Below are 22451 nucleotides of genomic sequence, written 5' to 3' on the forward strand. Positions count from 1 at the left end.
CGGAAACCAAGCAAGACTAACCAACACAAAACACAGTGGAAAGTGCTTAGAGCTAGGGTCCTCTGACTCCATTACACCTAGAAATTAATCTTACATTTAATAAATAAAAACTATCACCTGAATTTACACACTTGAGTCACAGCAAAGCATAACTCGTCACTTTACAGGAGCATTCTGGGCACACACTTACCCCAGTAATTAAATTATGTTCTTTTGTGAATCTCTTTTCACTCCCCAACTCAACCAAGAATCTACTCAGGAAACAAGTTAGTGGTGGAGGAATTCTCTCTCAGGATTTGGCCAGTGACTATCATTCTGATGGCCTTACGAAACCAAGGATAAAAAAATGCATAAATCAAAGGGTTCATGCCTGAGTTATAGTAACCAATCCAAACTAGTATTTCATACACATACGTGGGAGTGATGAATCCTAGGAAGGCATCAATGATGGTGTCAATGAAGTATGGGAGCCAGGAAAGGAGGAAGGCAGCCACTGCGATTCCCAGGGTTTTGGCTGCCTTCCTCTCCCTCTTGGCTACTCTGTCCTTGTAGCTCTCTGCTGCATTGGCAGTCTGGTCACTCAGCTTCTCAATCTTCTGAGCCTGCTGTTTAGCAATGAGGAAAATCTTAGAGTAGACAGTTATCATCACAAGTGAGGGAATGAAAAATAATGTAAAATGGATGAAGACCCAGGTTTGATTCACAGCGACTTGACAACCGCCCACACAGGTGAGGGCACTGACTAGATCCTCCAGCCCTGCTTCACTTGCTCCTGAGTAAAGGAGGGAACAGCTGTAGATGATGGGCAGGAGCCAAGAAAACAGGATGCACTTGCCAGAGACAGATAGATTGAACCTGGTGGGGTAGATCAGGGGGTCACTGACTGCAATATATCTGTCCACAGAGATGAAGCTCAAGTGAAAGATAGAAGAATAACAGAACCATACATCAAAACAACTGTGTAATTTACAGTAAATCTCCCCAAAGTACCAGCATCCCTCCACAGACCTCACTGTGCTGAAGGGCATCACTGTCAGTCCCACCAAGAAGTCAGCACAGGCCAGGGATGCCACCAGGAAGTTGGCAGGAGAGTGCAGCTGCCTGAAATGAAGAATTGATGTCATCACCAGGAGGTTTCCACACACAGCCAGCACAGTCCCAAAGCCAAAGACTGCATAGAGGATGAGGCGAGGGCCTGTGGAGTATGGGACCCTGACACAGGAAGTATTCAGCTTCTCATAGCACAGCTGGGCAGATGTGGCAGAGAGCAGGTCTCTGCTCAGGATGCTGCCTTGATCCCAGGGATAACTGTCATCATCTGCTGCCATGTGTGCTATTCCAAATGTCCTCAGATTCCAAATACAAAATGTGTAATTTCTAATGCATTTTGTCTTAGCACCACACCTAGACATCAATTCAGGTTTTCATTTTCTGAAATTATTTCCTTTCTAATCCCTAGGAAAGCTTCCTAAGTATATGAATGCGATTCAAGTCTCTTAAAACATTTTCTCTGCTTTATCTATTTCTTCGCATCTCAAAAGCACCAGTGTGTTCTGCGATGCACATGTAAACCTCACCTTTTATTAGCATTCCCAGCCTTATTTAGCTAGCCTACATTAACAGCCAACCACTCTTAACCTTTAGGAAAATGGCCTAATGATGACAAATCCAGGTGTCCCTAGGACTTAATTCCCCTGGTGGAAGGTGAGGCAAGTGAGAGCTTGTCCGTTCATGCTGTTTATTTCCTAAACAGTTTGCCCTTCTAATTTGCTAGTGACTGTTAACCTTTCTGTACAATGTAGATGGATGTGATATCTTCCCCAGTAGAACTTTAACAAATATTTGAACTTTGATAATTAATTAGAGATGACCTTTCCCCTTAGTGGGAAAATTTACCAGTGACTCTCACATTTCCTGTTACCAATATTCCTTCCTTGATACATATAGAAATATTCTGGCTTGCTAATTTTTTCCAATTTTGATTTTTGTCATGCACTGTGACTATCATTAGTATACATTTTTTTTTTACTTTAGATATATTTTACACTGGTAAAGCTTCCTTCCCTCAAAAATTGGTCTCTCAAAGAAATAATATGCAAAGCTATGTCAATACCTATTGTCCTCTGTGTTTGGGTTTAATATTTCTGATTTGGGAAAGTGAGGGCATCCACTGCCCGAATTTGGTCATGGAATGAAGCAAGAAGCTTGTTGTGATTAGCACTAAGGAAACCAGGATTGATAAACACACAGGGAACCATCTCAGTGCAGGAGATAAAATAAGATGCCTGCAGTCCACATTAAAAGCTATGAAAGGATGCTGTTATTGTCCAGGTCAGTTTTTTGCTATTAGTAGCGGCAGACCTCACCCAAATACAACAGGATGTCTATTCCAGACTCTTCCTTACCTGGGCTGTTATCTCTAGTTCTCAGTTCCTGGACCCCACCTGTCGTATGACTGTCCCATGGTCTTTATGGCCTGTGGATCACTATGCTTTCCTAGTCAGAGAACACACTAGATTCTAGGCCTTTCCCCAACACAACACACCTTCATGGTCACATGAACATTGCAAAGGTGTTACTATACTTAGTCCCATCTTAAGCTTTATTGTGCAGCTGGAATCACAATGATTGTTTCCTGGAAACCTTTTCCAAATTTGATTGTGTTTAGAGACGCTTAAAATCAAATCAACTGGCATCAGATTCCCCAAACATCCATCAAGTTTGACAAAGCTTATCAGAACCAAGTTTTTATTTTCACCTCTTCAAGGTTCATTTCTGTTCCTCCCACGACACCTACAGGGAACTCATCGTCTGTGATAAAGTACCAGGTCCAAGGCAACCTATGGAGAAAATGGTTTATTTCATAGAACACTTCCAGGTAACTGGAAGTCAGGAGAGACACTCAAACAGGCCAGGAACCTAAAGCACGAGCTGATGCAGAAGCCAAGGAGCTGCGTACTGGCTTGCTCAACATGGCTTGCTCAGCCTGCTTTCTTATAAAACCAGGACTACATTCCCAGGGATTGCACTACTTACAACATCCTGCACCATCCCTAATCAATCACTGGTTTAACATTTTCATACAGCTAGATCCTATGGAGTCATTTTTTTTTCAAATGAGGTTCCATCTTTTCAGATAACTCTAGCTTGTGTCAAGTTGATGTAAGACTAGACAGCATAAAATGCTACTGAAAAAGGAACTGCTACTTTGACTTAATGGAACTAACCATCAGAGTTACCTTTGAGTGCAGAGGATTCCAGTAAGCATGAGCTCCTCTGAAGCTTAGCACTTGCAGCTCTGTAGCTACAGAAGAAGCCGGTCTTACTGAAACAGCTGAAGTCAACACAAACTGATGATGTTTAAGGTCTGAACAGAAGAGCTATGGGCAGGGGACTTCAAGGAGTCTAAGGTGCCATTAGTCACCTGTCAGTCACACAGAGATACTTCCTCAAACACATTAAAATAGGAAATAAGGCAAGGGTGGTTCTTTAAACCTCTAATCACAAGGTTTAGAAAGCTGAAGCGGGGGGATTGTTTGCAGTTAGTCTGAGCTACAGAGAAAGTCTCCATATCTCAAGTGAACATCAGAAATAGTATCATGGCTAAGGGAAAGCTTTACCAGTGTAAAATATATCTAAAGAAAAAGACAGTGTATACTAATGATAGTCATGGTGCATGACAAAATCAAAATTGGAAAAAAAATTAGCAAGCCAGAATATTTCAATATGTATCAGGAACCTTGCTATACATGGTAGACTTAGAGTTTTTTCTTTACTTTTCTACTTGTAGGCTTTGAACTTTTTCAAACCTACTTCATTTGGGTTTTTTTTAAAACTTATACCTTCCTTTCAACCCACCTACCCTAGATACGAGAGAAAACATGTTAATGGAAACAGGAGAAGTAGACCTTTACAGACTTGGACCCATTCCACTTTTTGTGGTGCAGATTCCAGCAGCCCAAGTAAACCCTGCAAACCTGCAATTCCTCAAAGGTGACTGCAACTGCAGCAGCCGGAACCCAGGGCAACAGCTGGAACCTGCAAGCAGGAAGAGTTCTCAGGATCATTTCATTCTAGGAGTGTCTCCAAGCAGAGGCCATGAGCAAAGTAGTATGCACATCTTTGAAAATCTGTGTAAATCTTTAGAAACTTTGCAAAATAAGTGAAAGATCATCTCATAGATGCTAAAGAAGGACCAACGTAAAATCCTTACTTAACATATTACAACTTGTAGAGCTTGTAGAGCTCTAGGACTGAGACCATTCCTCTGTGTGCTTCCTCCCTAGACAGCAAGTCACTGAACAGATGCTGCTATCTGTGACAAAGCATTTCTTTTCCTCTATAAGCAACTGAGTAGGTGTTAATGTATAAACATCTTGGTTTATACATCTTGACCTTAAAATTCACATTTTTTAAATGCAGAAATCTAGGCCTCAGTTGACAGAGACCAACATATATCATTTCTGTGAGCAAGAAGGGCCCTGTGGGTCTCATTTTTTCATTTGCATTGTATCACAAATATATCACAAAGGGAATAAAAGACTATGTACTCAAATTTGAGGCTTAAAAAGATTAACAAGAGCCAACAATTAGAATTTTAGAAATACAGGAAAAGGGGAAAATAGGCATGGATCCACAGAAACCAAGCAAGACTAATCAACACAAAACACTGTGGAAAATGGTTAGAGCTGGGGTCCTCTGACTCCATTTCAATGAGAAGTTAATTTTACATTTAATTTTTTTTAAAGCCTGTCATCTGGATTTATCCATTTGAGTCAGAGCTGAAGCATAATTAATCACTTTGCAGGAGCATTCTGGGCTCTAGGTTCCCCCGGTGATGATGTTCTGCTGTCTCTTTTCAATCCCCAACTAAACCAAGAATCTACTCAGAAAACAAGTTGGTGGTGGAGGAATTCTCTCTCAAGATTTTCCCAGTGACAATCATTCTGATGGCTTTTTGAAACCAAGGATAAAAAAATGCATAAATCAAAGGGTTCATGGCTGAGTTATAGTAAGCAATCCAAACTAGTATTTCATACACATACTTGGGCGTGATGAAACCTAGGAAGGCATCAATGATGGAGTCAATGAAGTATGGCAGCCAGGAAAGGAGGAAGGCAGCCACTGCGATTCCCAGGGTTTTGGCTGCCTTCCTCTCCCTCTTGGCCACCCTGTCCTTGTAGCTCTCTGCTGCATTGGCAGTCTGGTCACTCAGCTTCTCAATCTTCTGAGCCTGCTGTTTAGCAATGAGGAAAATCTTAGAGTAGACAGTTATCATCACAAATGAGGGAATAAGAAATAATATAAAATTGATGAAGACCCAGCTTTGATTCACAGCGACTTGACAACCCCCCACACAGGTGAGAGCACTGACAAGATCCTCCAGCCCTACTTCATTTGTCCCTGAGTAAAGGAGGGAAAAGCTGTAAGTGATGGACAGGAGCCAGGAGAAGGTGATGCACTTTCCAGATACAGATGCAGTGAACCTGGTGGGGTACGTCAGGGGGTCACTGACTGCAATATATCTGTCCACAGAGATGAAGTTCAAGTGGAAGATAGAAGAATAACAGAATGACCCTTCAAAAGAAGAATGGAATTTACAGTAAGTCTCCCTAAAATACCAGCATCCCTCCACAGACCTCACTGTGCTGAAGGGCATCACAGTCAATCCCACCAAGAAGTCAGCACAGGCCAGGGATGCCACCAGGAAGTTGGCAGGAGAGTGCAGCTGCCTGAAATGAAGAATTGTTGTCATCACCAGGAGGTTTCCACACACAGCCAGCACAGTCTGCATAGAGGATGAGGCGAGGGCCTGTGGAGTATGGGACCCTGACACAGGAAGTATTCAGCTTCTCATAGCACAGCTGGGCAGATGTGGCAGAGAGCAGGTCTCTGCTCAGGATGCTGCCTTGATCCCAGGGAAAACTGTCATCTTCTGCTGCCATGTGTGCCATTCCAAAATCCTGAGAAAGAAAATACTGACAAAAAAAATCCCTACTAATTCATTTTCGTTTCCTCAAATGATTTCCTTCCTAGTTCACAGAAACCTTCCTAATTACAGGAATACTGTTTAACTCTACATTAAATTTTTAGAAAAGATTTTTCTATTTAAATTTAAATTCAAGCAATATTTCTCCTTCATTCATTTCTTCACATCTCAAAAGCACCAGTGTGTTCTGTGATGCACATTTGAATCTCACCTTTTATTAGTATTCTCAGCCTTTTTTATGTAACCTACATTAACACCCAGGCACTCCTAACCCTCAGGAAAGTGGCCTAATGATGACAAATACTGTGTCGCTAGGACTGAATTCCCCTGGTGTAAGGTGAAGTAAGTGAGAGTTTGTCAGTAGCAGGTTATTAATGCACAACCACATTCTACCTTCCAATTTGATGGATCTAATGACCTTTCCCTATAATGTAGGTGGATGTGATACTTGTCCCAACAGAACTTTGCTCACAAGTTGAGGTTTTGTTCTTTTACTAGAGATGGCCTTTCCCTTTGTGAGAAATTTTATCAATGATTCTACATTGAAAGGGCCCAAAATTCCTGCTTACAGTTCCTTCTGTTTTCAAGCATTGGTTTGTGTTAAAGAAATAAGATGCAGAGTTCTGACAACACCTACTTTTCCCCACTTTCAGCTCTAATCTTTTTGGTTTGGAATAGTGAGTACATCCACGGCCAGAATTTGCTCATGGAATGAAACAAGCAGGGTGTTAAAACACGTAGGAGTTTCTTCTCCGTGCGCTCTGTTTGTTGTGGTGGAATCACTGGAAGACACTGCACAGATCCAATGTGGCAGCAATCTTCAGAGTGTGGGCTGCTAGTGCGTGCTTCCTTTTTACTTGAGAAATGTCTGCTTCCCTCCCAGAATACTGTAATAGAATGTGTCTAAGCTCAGAAAATGTTTTTCCTTTGATTGCCTGTACATAGTTAGCACTAGGTTTTTAAAAATTTATTTGTAAACTATACTTTAAATATTTTACATGAAAATTTAAAGAATGCTAAGCAATTTTTTATTTCATTAGCACATACTAACATGAAACTTCCCTTAGATTAACTATAGTCCCCATGGCATTACTATTTACAATATCATCATCGTCATCATAATCATTATCATCATCATATACAAAATAGCATTGTTCATATTTGCCTACTTTAACAACAAGAGTGCAATGCACTTTGATTTACATTTATGGTTGTACTCAAAAAAAATATCATGCTTTCATGGCTGGTAGATGCTCAGAAAATTAAGTTTGCATCCATTATACTACTATATGTAAGAGTTTCTTGTTTGCATATGTCTGTGTACCATGTGACTGAAGTGTCTGAGGAAGCCAGAGTTATGCACAGGACTATAGTGTCCTATGGCTGTGAGATGCCGTGGATGCTGGGCCATGAATCCTGGTCATCAGGAAGAGCAGCCAGTGCTCTTAACTGCACAGCCAACCCTCCAGCCTCAGGTTTGGAGTTTTGTAATTTCATATGTCAAACAAAATAATAAAGAGTAGAATGTGAGGGTTGATTATTCCTCTGCTATATAATGCCCTCTAGTTTATATTAAAGCAAGACGTTACAAACATACCCAATTGGCCTCATCCAGAATAAATTATATGAGGAATTCATATCTTTGTAGGAGGAGGCATTAGAAATACATCTGCAGGCCCTAATAAAATGTGATTTTTAGACTATGGGTGACTGCATATTTTGCCCTTTATCTTAGAGTTTTCTTCTTCTGAACACAATATTAATTTCACTTTTATGTACATCTTTTTAAAACTATGCAAACTTTTAGAAACCTTACAAAATAAGTGAAAGATCAGCTAATTTGCAAACCATAGTGGCTTAAGAGGATCATCTTAAAATCCTTGATTTAAACACATTACAAATTGTAAAGCTTTAGAACTGTGATCATTCCTCTGTGTGCTTCCTCCGAAGACAGCACGTCACTGAACCGAAGTTACTATCTGTGGTGACATTTACCTTTTCCTCTGTAAGCAACTGAGTGAATTGCCGCTTCCCAAGACCAGCTCCAGGAACGGGGAAGAGGAGAGAAGAGAGGCGGATCCGCCGTAGGGAGAACTGATCAGATGGTGAACAGCTGGCTAAGGGAAACCAACTGTTGGCTGAACAACTATCTAAATGACCCAGTTGTTGAGGAGAAGTTCAGGAATGGAGGAGAAAGAAACACCCAGAAACTCGGGCATATGCATTATAAGGTGAAGGTCTTGAAGCCCAGGAGAACTTTTCTTCTGGCTTTCAGTCTGTCTCTGTCTCTGTCTCTGTCTCACTTGCTGGCTGGCTGACTCCTTGCTCCTTGCTCCCTTACTTGCTCATTGTCTTTCTATATAACGATCTTCTTGCTTGCCGTTGTCCATCTTTCTGGCTCCTTGCTTGCTGTCACCCATCTTTCTAATTTCCTTGCTTGCTGTTACCCATCTACCTATCTCTCTTGCCATTCCCCATCTGTCTGTCTCTCTTGCTGTCCCCCATCTCACTCCAGCTTACTCGCTCATATCTGTTATTTGCCTGCCCTCTCTTCCTTGGGCCAAACCCCGTATTTTATTGCAATGAAGTTCAGTTTTTTTCATCACACCTCACATCATGATTTTTTTCATCGTTACAAACACTAAAGCAATCAAAAATCAACAGAGTAACAAGGAAATACAAAACGTTCTGTAGCCTACAACAAAGCATACAACAAAAATCAATTAATTTCCAAATAATGGTCAGAATAACCTGCTTGTTATCTTTTAAACACTACACGGGAAAGTTTAATCAAAAATTTCCCCGAGCAACAGCCAATGTGTTAACAAGATGGTCATAGCAACATAGCTTGACCTAAATGTTCTCTAAAGAAAATAACTTGACCTACTTCCAGTCCCAGACCAACAGGTGTGTTATCTAAACCTAGGCTAACTGCCAAGGGGTCCTCTATTGTAAAATATCTGTAAAGCCTGGCGGTCCAAGCCCACCTTCTAGTGCTCTCAAAGCAAATTATAAGGAAATGTTTCTGCAGGTAACAGTATCTATTCAGGTACTGTCATGTCCAGGTCTTAACTATCTTTCATGCAGTTTCTCCTTGGGTGCTCACATTCAGAGCAAAAAACACTATGATTGTCTCAAGACTTCGGCCAGATACCCTCTTTTTTTAACATTCTCTATGGGAAAAATTTCCCTGTATGAATTTTCTAAGGACTGACAAATAAAGAAAAAAAAACAGTTTTAGTAGAAATAGCACATTTGTAAACAACATTACACCTGGGCCATACATAATATTTAGCTGTAGTGGTAATCAGCCAGAGATCTTTGGAACTTTGTCAAGCAAAGCCTCAATAGCAGTTCTAGATGTTTAGAGACCACTTTGGACAGTCAGAGGTCTCTGGAACTTTGTCAACCAAATACAATGTGACTTGTCCTCATGTCTGCGACACTGGGTATTACTTAATTCATAAACATCTTGGCTTACTTTAATAACTTCAAAAGTAGCATTTTGAAATGCACAAAGCTAGGACCTACGTATTCCCCATCTTTGAGCACGAGAAGGCCCATGAGGGTCTCTTTGTTTCATGTATGTTGTATTAAAGACATAATACCAAGGGAATTAAAGACTATATATTCAAATTTGAGACTTAAAAGGTTCAATAAGAGCCAACAATTATAATTTTTAGAAAAACGGGAAAAGGGACAACGAGGCATGGTTCAGGGAAACCAAGCTAGACTAACCAGGGTGAAACATAGTGGAAAATGGTGAGAGCTGGCGTCCTCTGACTCCATTTAACTGGAACTTAACCTTACATTTAATTTTTAAAAAGCCTGTCAGCTAGATTTGCCCTTTTGAGTCACAGAAGAAATATAATTCGTCATTTTACAGGAGCACTCTGTGCACTCAGTTTCTAGCTGAGTCTGTCTGTGAGTCACTTTTCACTCCCCAACTAAACCAAGAATCTACTCAGGAAACAAGTTGGTGGTGGAAGAATTCTCTCTCAAGATTTTCCCAGTGACAATCATTCTGATGACTTTTCGAAACCAAGGATAAAAAAATGCATAAATCAAAGGGTTCATGGCTGAGTTATAGTATGCAATCCAAACTAGTATTTCATACACATACGTGGGAGTGATGAAGCCTAGGAAGGCATCAATGATGGAGTCAATGAAGTATGGCAGCCAGGAAAGGAGGAAGGCGGCCACTGCGATTCCCAGGGTTTTGGCTGCCTTCCTCTCCCTCTTGGCCACCCTGTCCTTGTAGCTCTCTGCTGCATTGGCAGTCTGGTCACTCAGCTTCTCAATCTTCTGAGCCTGCTGTTTAGCAATGAGGAAAATCTTAGAGTAGACAGTTATCATCACAAGTGAGGGAATAAGAAATAATGAAAAATTGATGAAGACCCAGCTTTGATTCACAGCAAGTTGACAACCGCCCACACAGGTGAGGGCACTGACTAGATCCTCCAGCCCAGCTTCATTTGCTCCTGAGTAAAGGAGAGAAAATCCATAGATAATGGACAGGAACCAGGAGAAGGTGATGCACTTTCCAGATACAGATATAGTGAACCTGGTGGGGTAGGTCAGGGGTCACTGACTGCAATATATCTGTCCACAGAGATGAAGCTCAAGTGAAAAATAGATGAATAACAGAATGATACATCAAAACAAGTGTGTAATTTACAGTAAATCTCCCCAAAGTACCAGCATCCCTCCACAGACCTCACTGTGCTGAAGGGCATCACTGTCAGTCCCACCAAGAAGTCAGCACAGGCCAGGGATGCCACCAGGAAGTTGGCAGGAGAGTGCAGCTGCCTGAAATGAAGAATTGATGTCATCACCAGGAGGTTTCCACACACAGCCAGCACAGTCCCAAAGCCAAAGACTGCATAGAGGATGAGGCAAGGGCCTGTGGAGTACGGGATCCTGACACAGGAAGTGTTCAGGTTCTCATAGCACAGCTGGGCAGATGTGGCAGAGAGCAGGTCTCTGCTCAGGATGCTGCCTTGACTCCAGGGAAAACTGTCATCTTCTGCTGCCATGTGTGCTATTCCAAATGTCCTCAGATTCCAAATACAAAATGTGTAATTTCTAATGCCTTTTGTCTTAGCACCATACCGAGACATTGATTCAGGTTTTCATTTTCTGAAATGATTTCCTTTCTAATCCCCAGGAAAGCTTCCTAAGTATATGAATGCTATTCAAGTCTCTTTAAAACGTTTTCCCTGCCTTATCTATTTCTTCGCATCTCAAAAGCACCAGTGTGTTCTGCGATGCACATTTGAACCTCACCTTTTATTAGCATTCCCAGCCTTATTTAGATAGCCTACATCAACACCCAAGCACTCCTAACCCTCAGGAAAATGGCCTAATGATGACAAATCCAGGTGTCCCTAGGACTTAATTCCCCTGGTGGAAGGTGAGGCAAGTGAGAGCTTGTCCGTTCATGCTGTTTATTTCCTAAATAGTTTTGCCCTTCTAATTTGCTAGTGACTGTTGACCTTTCTGTACAATGTAGGTTGGTTGTGGTATCTGTCCCAATAGGACTTCACCAAATATTTGAACTTTGGTCATTAATTGGAGATGACCTTTTCCCTTAGTGAGAAAATTTACCAATAGCTCTCACACTGGAAGTGACCAAAATTCCTTCATGAAAAAATTTTCCTTCCTTCAAGGATTGGTCTGTGTCAAAGAAATAAGATCCAAAGCCATGTGAACACCTACTGTCCTCCACCTTCGGCTTTAATATTTCTCATTTGGAATAGTGAGGCCTTGACTGCCAGAATTTTTCATGGAATGAGGCAACATATAGGAGTTCCTTCACTGTGTTCCTTGTTTGGTTTAACGGAATCACTGGAAAAATACTGTAAGATCCAACGTGTAAGAGGTTTTCAGAGTGTGTGCTTCCATTTTGTTGTAGAAAATAAAAAATAGTTAATAATGTTTATCATTAAAAGCCTAAGTATTGCTGCCGTATTATCCTCTAATCCACTACCAAACCTGTAAAAAAACACCTACACTTGATAGAGTTTAGATATTTTTACCTGGGGTTGGGCAGATATTAACCCCTAAGCTCCCGTTACCACCCAGCCCCACAATCAATACCATTTGCTTTCATCAATTTTCCATCCAATATACCCATAAACACTTGCGCGAGCTTCCTATCTAGGCCACTCCTTTCTAGGCCATGCTCAGAATTCTCCCCTCCTGGCCGGAGCGGTTCTTTTTCTTTTCCTATCCTGTGGGTGGTGGCTGCCCTTCCCTTACCCCACCTCTCCCCACCAGCCTCTTCCTTGACCCTTCTTCCTCCAAGCCTGGGAACTTTGACCACACTACCTCAGTTTTGCCCCGCCCCCAAGCAGGCATTTATTCAGCCAATCAGGGAGAAGTTGGAGGCAAGGATTACAAATGTCATTTCGGGGTTTGTGAGTGTCTGCTCCTAAAAGAGAGCAAGCATACCTGAGCTGGCGAAATAATTAACAATCAGATAAAAAGCAGCCGACCGTTACACCGATACACCGTTTTACCTTGGAAATGCTTCCTTCCTTCCCACAACACTGCTACAGAATCTGCCCAAGCTTGGGAAAGGTTTTTCCTTTGCAAGTCTGGACATTGTTAACACTGTTTTTGTTTTGTTTTGTTTTGTTTTGTTTTGTTTTGTTTTTAGTGGTATTGACTTGTAAAATTATACTTTAAATTCTTCACATTAAATTTTTTTAATTACACAATTTTTGCTTTCATCAGCTCATACTACTATGAAACTTCCCTGTAGACTGAGTGTCGGAAACATAGCATTATTTTCACCATCGTCTTCATCTACAGAATGGTATATTCATATTTGCCACACAGAACCATAAAGGGGTAACATTCTTTGCATTACATTTATGGTTCTACTCAAAATAAAACCATGCATTCATGGCTGGGAGAGGCTCAAAAAATAAAGTGCTGGCACCACACATGTGGGGATGGGTGTGTGGACCCTCAGACCCTTGTAAATGCCCGGTGTACCTGGCTGCTCACCCATAATTTCAGTGCTCAGAATAAAGATGCAGTTGATTCCAGAGCAAGTGGGCCAGTTAAGTAGAAGTATTAGCAAGCTACAGGCTCAGCTGAGAGACCTTGCCTTGAAGGACAAGGGATAGTAGTTGAAGAAGTCTCACAGTGACCCCTTCAGGCTTCCACAGGCACATGTTCTGACATGCACACACCCGCTTAGCATAATGACAAGAAGTAATGTTCCATTCTCTGTTTAATTCTAAACTTTCCATTCTATTATTGGAGATATTTTGCTTATAGTTTATGATTGGGGAACATTTACTTAGTTTTAGTCCTATGGATTTTATAGGGTACATTATTATCTCAATATATATCTCAGGGGTCGTGTGCAATTTCTATAGTTTCAAACATTTATACATCTTATTACTTTCCATTCCTGTGACAAGTATCCCAAAATCTATGTTTATATTTTATAATGTTAATATTTTGTCCAAGAAAAAAACATTTTCTTTTAATACTTGGTATCCACATGAACTAAGTACACTCTGTGAAGGATATGTGTGGGTAAGCTACTTAGTAATGTTTAAATAGCTCTATACTCCAATATCATTTCTTAAATAATCTATTCTTTTTCCATATCTTATTCTACATTGTGGGTATTTTATTATCAACACTGTAAAAATATTGTAGTTGGCAAAAAATAAAGACAACATTGCTGTATATTGTGACACTGGACATACAAAATTTCAGATAAGTGTAAAAGATTCCCACAAAAGACAATGTCTAGGTGTTGGAGAGATGGCTTTGTGGCTAAGTACACATGTTGCCTTTGCAGAGGACTTAGGGTCAGTTTTGACCACCCAAAGAGTCGTTCAAAACTCTCTTTAACTCCAGTTTCAAGGGATCTGATGCTTTCCTCTCATCTGCATGGGCACAAAAATGCAAGTGGTGCACAGACATACATGCACGAATAGCACACACATGTCAGAGAGGGCTAGTGTAGGTTTCTCCCCATCACCCAAATTTTCTTCCCAGATTGCCTTCCTCCTGTTCCAAATATACACAGGGAGAGTTAAGGCATATTACTGAACAAGGAGTCATTGTTAGAGACTAAATCTGGAACCCTCTTGTCAATGACTTCTTCGAAGATATAGTCCTTTACTGAACATGACCATATGAAAGTCCCATAAAGTTTTCTGTCATTGACACTGCCAACAGGAGTTGGGAGAGCCACTGGAAAGGCTCATCCACATGTCTTTTGGGTGGGAAGGACAGGATTCTCCCAATGGAATCAGGTGTATACCACATCCCGGAGCTTACATTTGTTGCACAGCACATGGAGATGTCCATACATCCCCCACCCCCGACAACTAGACAGTAGGATGTTGCCCTCAGAGTATCAATATTCTCGTTTCATTTTTTTTCTCTATTCTGGACATTGAGTGGGATTATAAAAGGAGGGAATGGAGAGACTGAAAACTAAGAAATATCAGTCTCTGGTATGGAAGTGGATCGCATAGACGTGAAATATAATGTGTTATACTGTAAATGATTTTGAAGTTGTAAATTAAATTACATTTTATGCAAATACTAAGCCTTTTTCATCATTGTTGTTAGCTCTTTAATTTTATGTGTCTCAATAATTTAATAAAATCTTTTCTTTGATTTCAGAATTATTAGAATTTATTAAGAACATTGTAACACATTATACAGAACATAGTGTATCATATATTTTCACAAAGGCAACTTTATTTAATTATGATAAATAAATTTCCCAGAATTCACAATAATACAGTATCATAAAGCATATGATTCATGAAAGTCTATAATTTTCAAGTAGGTTCTTAGAATTTGTAAGCTGTTTCCACATCTCACACTAAATTTATATTAAGAAAAGACACTCACTGAGAAGTTTCTAAATTATACAATTGTTTCTATAACTATGACCTAGAACAAGTAATTTTCAATACTATTTGACAAAGTCTTTTGTATTGTTATTAACTTTATTGATTTATTCACTTTACCTCATGATTGCACCCTCCTCCCTCCTCTCCTCCTGGTCCTGCCCTCCCACCCTCTTCCCCCTCTCCCTGCTCCCCTTCTCCTCAGAAAAGGGGAGCCTCCCTCATGCACCAACCCACCAGGAGCACATCAAGTCACATCAGGACTAAACACATCCTCTTCCGCTGAGGCCAGACAAGGCAGCCCAGATAGGGGACAGGGATCTAAGACAGGCAACCGAGTCCATGCAGAACCTAAGTAATAACTTATAAAATCTATTTAGTGGACTTATCAAAGGTAATGAATTGATTTAGGGACAGTGAACAGAACAGAAAGATAAAATCATAAAGCCATTTTGAATTTGTGACAGGCCAAATTTAGATTAAAATGAAAGTAGAAAAACTGTTGACATATCATGATTCATTGTACATAAATAGCAACTAATGCTTTAGAGTTCTTTGATACACTTAAATTTTTATATGTCTGCTTGCATTAAAACAATTTAAATGCAGAGAAAATGTTTAATGAGATGTCATCACAAGATTCCTTAGTCCATATTCTAAAAGCAGAAGAGCAAGGATAGAGCAGCAACCAACCAGAGTCTGTGATATTCTGAGAGTGAAGTATGGCCATTAGATCACGTGACCTCGGGACCATGCAGCAGCATGACCAGCATGGAGGAAGAGGTCAGATCACATGACCTCTGGACCATGCAGCAGCATGACAGACACGGAGGATGGAATTGGGTCACACGGAGGCCCAAGGCCTAGGTATTTCCTAATAAATATTCCACTTGTACAATTCCACATTGTAATAATCAAATTATTAATCAGTGTCCACTACCTCACTTCACACTAACTGAATACAAAGTTTTGCTTGCATTGTTCATGAATTCTCACTGAAATAGCTTAAGACGTAGGCCTGAAAGATAAATCCCAGCGCTGGGGAGGCAGTGGCAGGCAGATCTCTGTGAGTTCAAGGCCAGCCTGGCGGAGAGAGTAAGATCCAAGACAGCCAAGGCTACACAGAAAAACCATGCCTGGAAAAACCAAAAACCAAAAACCAACCAAACAAAAAACCCCAAAAAAAAACAAAAATCAGAAGTCATCAAATTGATGGAATAAAAAGAATACCACAAACACACACACACACACACACACACACACACACACACACACACACACACACACACAAGCACATACTTATACACACACATAGATCTTTAATTTTAATGATGAAATAATTTTCCCTTCGAATAATTATGTGAAATGTATGTGTTACAAAATTATACTAAACAGCTTTGCAGTAGTGGCAGGGCCTCGTCTCCTCTGTGATGGAAGGAATATATAGGAGCAGCCCCCTTACTCTGAGTCCTGGGTGATGAGGGCTCACCCTGAGTATGAAGGCATTAGGCTTTAGACTTGACCTCTTCTGACCTAAATGCAGGTTGTGGTGAAAGTAATGAACTATTGTAATTAACATAGTCCATAACACACCCTGCAAATTTACATCAAGTCTTCTGAAGGTTTAAGTTCCCTCCATGTTGTGTGAATTGGTTCCAGTTTCCAGAGTTGGTGTGTTTGCTAGTGGGCAGCCCAACACCTGATCACTGAAAGAAGGGCTCATGCACAAAGAGCCAGCACAGGTGAGAGATTGTTAGAAATTAATGATGCACTAACACATTCAGATTTATACTCAGTTTTCCAGCGCGTACAAATACATTCAGAAAAGTATGATGATTGAGGAGGGGACGTGGTAAAAATTACTTGTCAAATGTGTTTAAACGGTGTCTTTAGTCAGGATAACTATTGCTGTGTGTTGGGAGCACGAAGGTCCTGTAGTCACAGGAACCATCTCAGTGGAGGAGATAAAATAAGATGCCTGCAGTCCACGTTAAAATCTGTGAAAGGATGTTGTTATTGTCCCGGTGAACTTTTTGCTATTAGTAGCGACAGACCTCACCCAAATACAGCAGAATGCCTATTCCAGACTCTTCCCTTCCTTGACCATTATCTCAAGTTCCCAGTTTCTAGTGTAAGACTCGTGTGGGGAGAGTCTTTTTCCTGGAAGCCACACTGAGAGACAGAATCCATGATGGATGCAAACGCAAGAAGCTTTTATTGATCTGTTGCGATGGGGGTCTACGTGCCTTTGAGAAAGAGGAGACCCTGAACAGCAAAAGCTGTGGGTTTTTATACACTTTATAGAAGCAGACTTCAACAACAGCAATTAGTACAAACTTGATTGGATAACAAGGTGGCATTTAAGATGATTGTCTGAGTGACAAAGGCTAAGCAAGGGGATCAGGGCCAGATCACAGGAGGGAATTTTTCATTTGTTCTGGTCACTATGACCTGTAGCTCTGATTGGTTGGGACCGGGTACAAAGCTCCTAAGAACAGTTGCTAACTGTGCTTGTGGCTCTCCCTGGAAGCTCTGGGGGTGGGGGGAGGGTCAGGTGCTCAGGCCCTGAACACAAAGTGGTGTTGACTTGGTCTCTACACTAGACCCCACTTGTAGCATGACTGTCACGTGCACTTTATGTCCCGCTGATCACTATGCTTTCATGGTCAGAGAACACACTAGAGTCTAGGCCTTTCCCCAATACAACACACCTTTATGGTCACATGTACATTGCAAAGGAGTTTCCAAGTAGTCTCATCCTAAGCCTTATTGTGCATCTGGAATCAGAACAATTATTTTCCTGAAACCTTTTCCGAATTCGATTGTGTTTAGATAGGCTAAAAATTAAACCAACTGGCATCAGAATCCCCAAAACTACCATGATGAAGGCTAACAAATTTTTACTTTTACATCTTCAAGGTTCATTTCTGTCCCTCCCATGACACCTGCAGGACTTCCCCTCATCTGGGATGAAACACCAGGGCCAAGGCAACTTGTGGAGGAAACGGCTTATTTCAGTGAGCACTTTCAGCTAACAGGCTTTCTCTTAAGGAAGTCAGGATAGAAACTGAAATAGGCCAGAGACCTAAAGCAGAAGCCGATGCAGAAGTCAAGGAGGGGCACTGCTTACTAGCTTGCTCAACATGTCTTGCTCAGCCTGCTTTCTTATAAAACCAGGACCACCAGCCCAGGAATTGCACCACTCACAATGGCCAGGGCTCTCCCCTATTAGTCACTAATTAAGAAAAAAAATTATTGTCACATCTTACTGACGTATTTTCCCAAATAACTTTTCCTCTTTTCAGATAACTCTAGCTTGTGTCCAGTTGATATAAGACTAGACAGCACAAAATGCTACTGGAAAAGGAACTTCTGCTTTGACTGAATTGAACTAAATATCAGTTACCTTTGAGTGCAGATACTCTGAAGCTTTTGTTTACTGACACTGCCACTCAAGTGAGGAGCACATACAGTTCTGTGGCTGCAGGAGAAGCAGCTCTTACTGAAACAGCTGAAGACAATACAAACTGGTGCTGTTTAAGGTCTGAACAGAAGAGCTACGGGCAGGGGATATTAATGGGTCTGAGGTTCCTTAGTCACCTGGCAGTCACACAAAGATAGGCTTCCTCAAATACAAAAACAGGAAATAAGGCAAATGTGGTCCCTTAAACCTCTAATCACAAGGTTCAAAAATCTGAGGCATGGGGATTGCCTGCAGTTAGTCTGAGCTACAGAGAAAGTCTCAAATAAAAATAAGATACAGTATCACACCTAACGGAAAGCTTTACCGGTGTCAAATATATCTAAAATAAAAGACAGTGTATACTGATGATAGTCATGGTGCATTACAAAATCAAAATTGGAAAAAATTAGCAAGCCAGAATATTTCAATATGTATCAATAACCTTGCTACACATAGTAGACTTAGAATTTTTTCTTTACTTTTCTTCTTGTAGGCTTTGAGCTTTTTCAAAACCTACTTCATTTGGGTTCTTTAATGCTTATACCTTCCTTTTCAACCCACCTACTGTAGATATGAGAGAAAACAGGTTGCTAGCAACAGGAGAAGTAGACCTTTGTAGACTCAGTTCCTTGGACTCATTCTGCTCTTTGTGATCAAGATTCCAGCAGACCAAGTAAACACTGCAAACCAGCAATTCAGCAAAGGTGACTGCAACTGCAGCAGCTGGAACCCAGGGCAACACCAGGAACCCAGAACCTGGAAGAGTTCTCTGGATCATTTCTTCGAGAAGTGTCTCCAAGCAGAGCAATGAGCAGTCAAACAAAGTCCAACAAAAGGGAGCGATGCTAAATTCAGAATTCCAATCCTCTGGTTTTTGGTGTATGTATATATACATATCCTCTCAGAGTTCATACTAGGGTTTTATCAGTTGACAAAGATCATGATCCCCACAAAAGGCAATTCCTCTTCTAATAGACAAACACCACGTGTCCTCCCAACTCTGTTTCCAGCAAAAAAATACCATACATTCTCACAGAAATCTATTTCATCCCACATTAGGGATCAAAACAAAAACATGTTTACATCCAATATACCACTATATTGGTAAGAGTGTCTTGTTTGCATGTCTGTGTACCATGTGACTGAAGGGCCTGAGGAAGCCTGAGTTATGCATAGGACTATCGTGATCTATGGCTGTGAGATGCCATGGATGCTGGGTCATGAATCCTGGTCATCAGGAAGAACAGCCAATGCTCTTACCTTCACAGCCATCTCTCCAGCCTAAGATCTGGAGTTCTGTAATTTCATATATCAAACAAAAAATAGAGAGTAGAATGTGAGGGTTGATTATTCCTCCACATTATCCTGCCCTCTAATTTATAAAAAAAGCAAGACATTGCAAACACACCTGGTTGGCTTTACCTAGAGTAAATTATACAATGAATTCAGATCTTTACCGGAGGAGGCATTAGAAATACATCAGCAGACCATACTAAGATGTGATTTCCAGACTCTGGGTGACTGCTTATTTTTCCATGTATCTTAGTGTTTCTTCTTCTGAACACACTAGTAATTTTGTTTTAATGCACAACCTTGAAAACCTGTGTAAATCTTTAGAAACTTCACAAAATGAGTGAAAGATCATCTATAAATCACAGTAACTAAAGAAGGACCAATGTGAAATCCTTACTTAGAATATTACAACTTGTAGAGCTCTAGGACTGAGACCATTCCTCTGTGTGCTTCCTCCCTAGAGAGCAGGTCACTGAACAGATGCTGCTATCTGTGACAAAGCTTTTCTTTTCCTCTATAAGCAACTGAGTAGATGTTAAGGTATAAACATCTTGGTTTATACATCTTGACCTTAAAATTCACATTTTTTAAATGCAGAAATCTAGGCCTCAGTTGACAGAGATCAATATATTTCACTTCTGTAAGCAAGAAGGGCTCCGTGGGTCTCACATTTTCATTTATATTGTATCACATATATATTACAAAGAGAATTGAAGACTATGTACTCAAATTTGAGGCATAAAAGGTTTAAGAAGACCCAACAATTAGAATTTTAGAAATACAGGAAAAGGGGAAAATAGGCATGGATCCACAGAAACCAAGCAAGACTAATCAACACAAAATACAGTGAAAAACTATTAGAACTGGGAGTTTCTGACTCCATTACAATGAGAAGTTAATTTTACATTTAATTTTTTAAAACCCTGTCATCTGGATTTACCTATTTGAGTCAGAGCTGAAGCGTAAGTCATCACTTTGCAGGAGCATTCTGGGAACTCAGTTTCCCCAGTGATGATGTTCTGCTGTGAGTCTCTTTTCAATCCCCAACTAAATGAAGAATCTACTCAGGAAACAAGTTGGTGGTAGAAGAATTCTCTCTCAAGATTTTCCCAGTGACAATCATTCTGATGGCTTTTCGAAACCAAGGGTAAAATAAAGCATAAATCAAAGGATTCATGGCTGAGTTATAGTAACCAATCCAAACTAGTATTTCATACACATACGTGGGAGTGATGAATCCTAGGAAGGCATCAATGATGGAGTCAATGAAGTATGGCAGCCAGGAAAGGAGGAAGGCAGCCACTGCGATTCCCAGGGTTTTGGCTGCCTTCCTCTCCCTCTTGGCTACCCTGTCCTTGTAGCTCTCTGCTGCATTGGCAGTCTGGTCACTCAGCTTCTCAATCTTCTGAGCCTGCTGTTTAGCAATGAGGAAAATCTTAGAATAGACAGTTATCATCACAAGTGAGGGAATAAAAAATAATATAAAATTGAAGAAGACCCAGCTTTGATTCACAGCAATTTGACAACCCCCCACACAGGTGAGGGCACTGACTAGATCCTCCAGCCCTGCTTCACTTGCTCCTGAGTAAAGGAGAGAAAAGATATAGATAATGGGGAGGAGCCAGGAGAACAGAATGCACTTTCCAGATACAGATGCAGTGAACCTGGTGGGGTAGGTCAGGGGGTCACTGACTGCAATATATCTGTCCACAGAGATGAAGCTCAAGTGGAAGATAGAAGAATAACAGAATGACCCATCAAAACAAGAATGGAATTTACAGTAGGTCTTGCCAAAGTACCAGCATCCCTCCACAGACCTCACTGTGCTGAAGGGCATCACTGTCAGTCCCACTAAGAAGTCAGCACAGGCCAGGGATGCCACCAGGAAGTTGGCAGGAGAGTGCAGCTGCCTGAAATGAAGAATTGATGTCATCACCAGGAGGTTTCCACACACAGCCAGCACAGTCCCAAAGCCAAAGACTGCATAGAGGATGAGGCGAGGGCCTGTGGAGTATGGGACCCTGACACAGGAAGTGTTCAGCTTCTCATAGCACAGCTGAGCAGATGTGGCAGAGAGCAGGTCTCTGCTCAGGATGCTGCCTTGATCCCAAGGAAAACTGTCATCTTCTGCTGCCATGTGTGCCATTCCAAATGTCCTCAGATTCCAAATACAAAATGTGTAATTTCTAATGCATTTTGTCTTAGCACCACACCTAGACATCAATTCAGGTTTTCATTTTCTGAAATTATTTCCTTTCTAATCCCCAGGAAAGCTTCCTAAGTATATGAATGCCATTCAAGTCTCTTTAAAACACTTTCTCTGCTTTATCTATTTCTTCGCATCTCAAAAGCACCAGTGTGTTCTGCGATGCACATTTAAACCTCACCTTTTATTAGCATTCCCAGCCTTATTTAGCTAGCCTACATTAACAGCCAACCACTCTTAACCTTTAGGAAAATGGCCTAATGATGACAAATCCAGGTGTCCCTAGGACTTAATTCCCCTGGTGGAAGGTGAGGCAAGTGAGAGCTTGTCCATTTATGCTGTTTATTTCCTAAACAGCATGCCCTTCTAATTTGCTAGTGACTGTTGACCTTTCTGTACAATGTAGATGGATGTGATTTCTTCCCCAGTAGAACTTTAACAAATATTTGAACTTTGATAATTAATTAGAGATGACCTTTCCCCTTAGTGGGAAAATTTACCAGTGACTCTCACATTTCCTGTTACCAATATTCCTTCCTTGATACATATAGAAATATTCTGGCTTGCTAATTTTTTCCAATTTTGATTTTTGTCATGCACTGTGAC

The 22451-nt window shown here is 40.8% G+C and overlaps 3 protein-coding genes across 3 annotated transcripts; all 3 read right to left on the reverse strand.

The window, feature by feature from the left end:
* Positions 1-251: 251 nt before the first annotated feature.
* Positions 252-1328, reverse strand: LOC311595105 (trace amine-associated receptor 7b-like; the record flags this gene model as incomplete). Its single annotated transcript, XM_084777475.1, has 1 exon — positions 252-1328. One exon carries the CDS (start codon positions 1326-1328, stop codon positions 252-254), a length of 1077 nt encoding a protein of 358 aa, XP_084633601.1.
* A 3554-nt stretch (positions 1329-4882) lies between these two features.
* On the reverse strand, positions 4883-11025 carry LOC311595106 (trace amine-associated receptor 7c-like; the record flags this gene model as incomplete). Its single annotated transcript, XM_084777476.1, has 2 exons — positions 4883-5788; positions 10855-11025. 2 exons carry the CDS (start codon positions 11023-11025, stop codon positions 4883-4885), a joined length of 1077 nt encoding a protein of 358 aa, XP_084633602.1.
* Positions 11026-20699: 9674 nt separating this feature from the next.
* Positions 20700-21776, reverse strand: LOC311595101 (trace amine-associated receptor 7b-like; the record flags this gene model as incomplete). The annotated part of the gene is made up of 1 exon (XM_084777471.1): positions 20700-21776. The coding sequence occupies one exon, from the start codon at positions 21774-21776 to the stop codon at positions 20700-20702; it is 1077 nt and encodes a 358-aa protein (XP_084633597.1).
* Between the last annotated feature and the right edge of the window lie 675 nt (positions 21777-22451).

This window comes from Acomys minous (assembly GCF_964271855.1).
Source record: "Acomys minous genome assembly, chromosome: 3".
Classification (NCBI taxonomy): Eukaryota; Metazoa; Chordata; class Mammalia; order Rodentia; family Muridae; genus Acomys; species Acomys minous.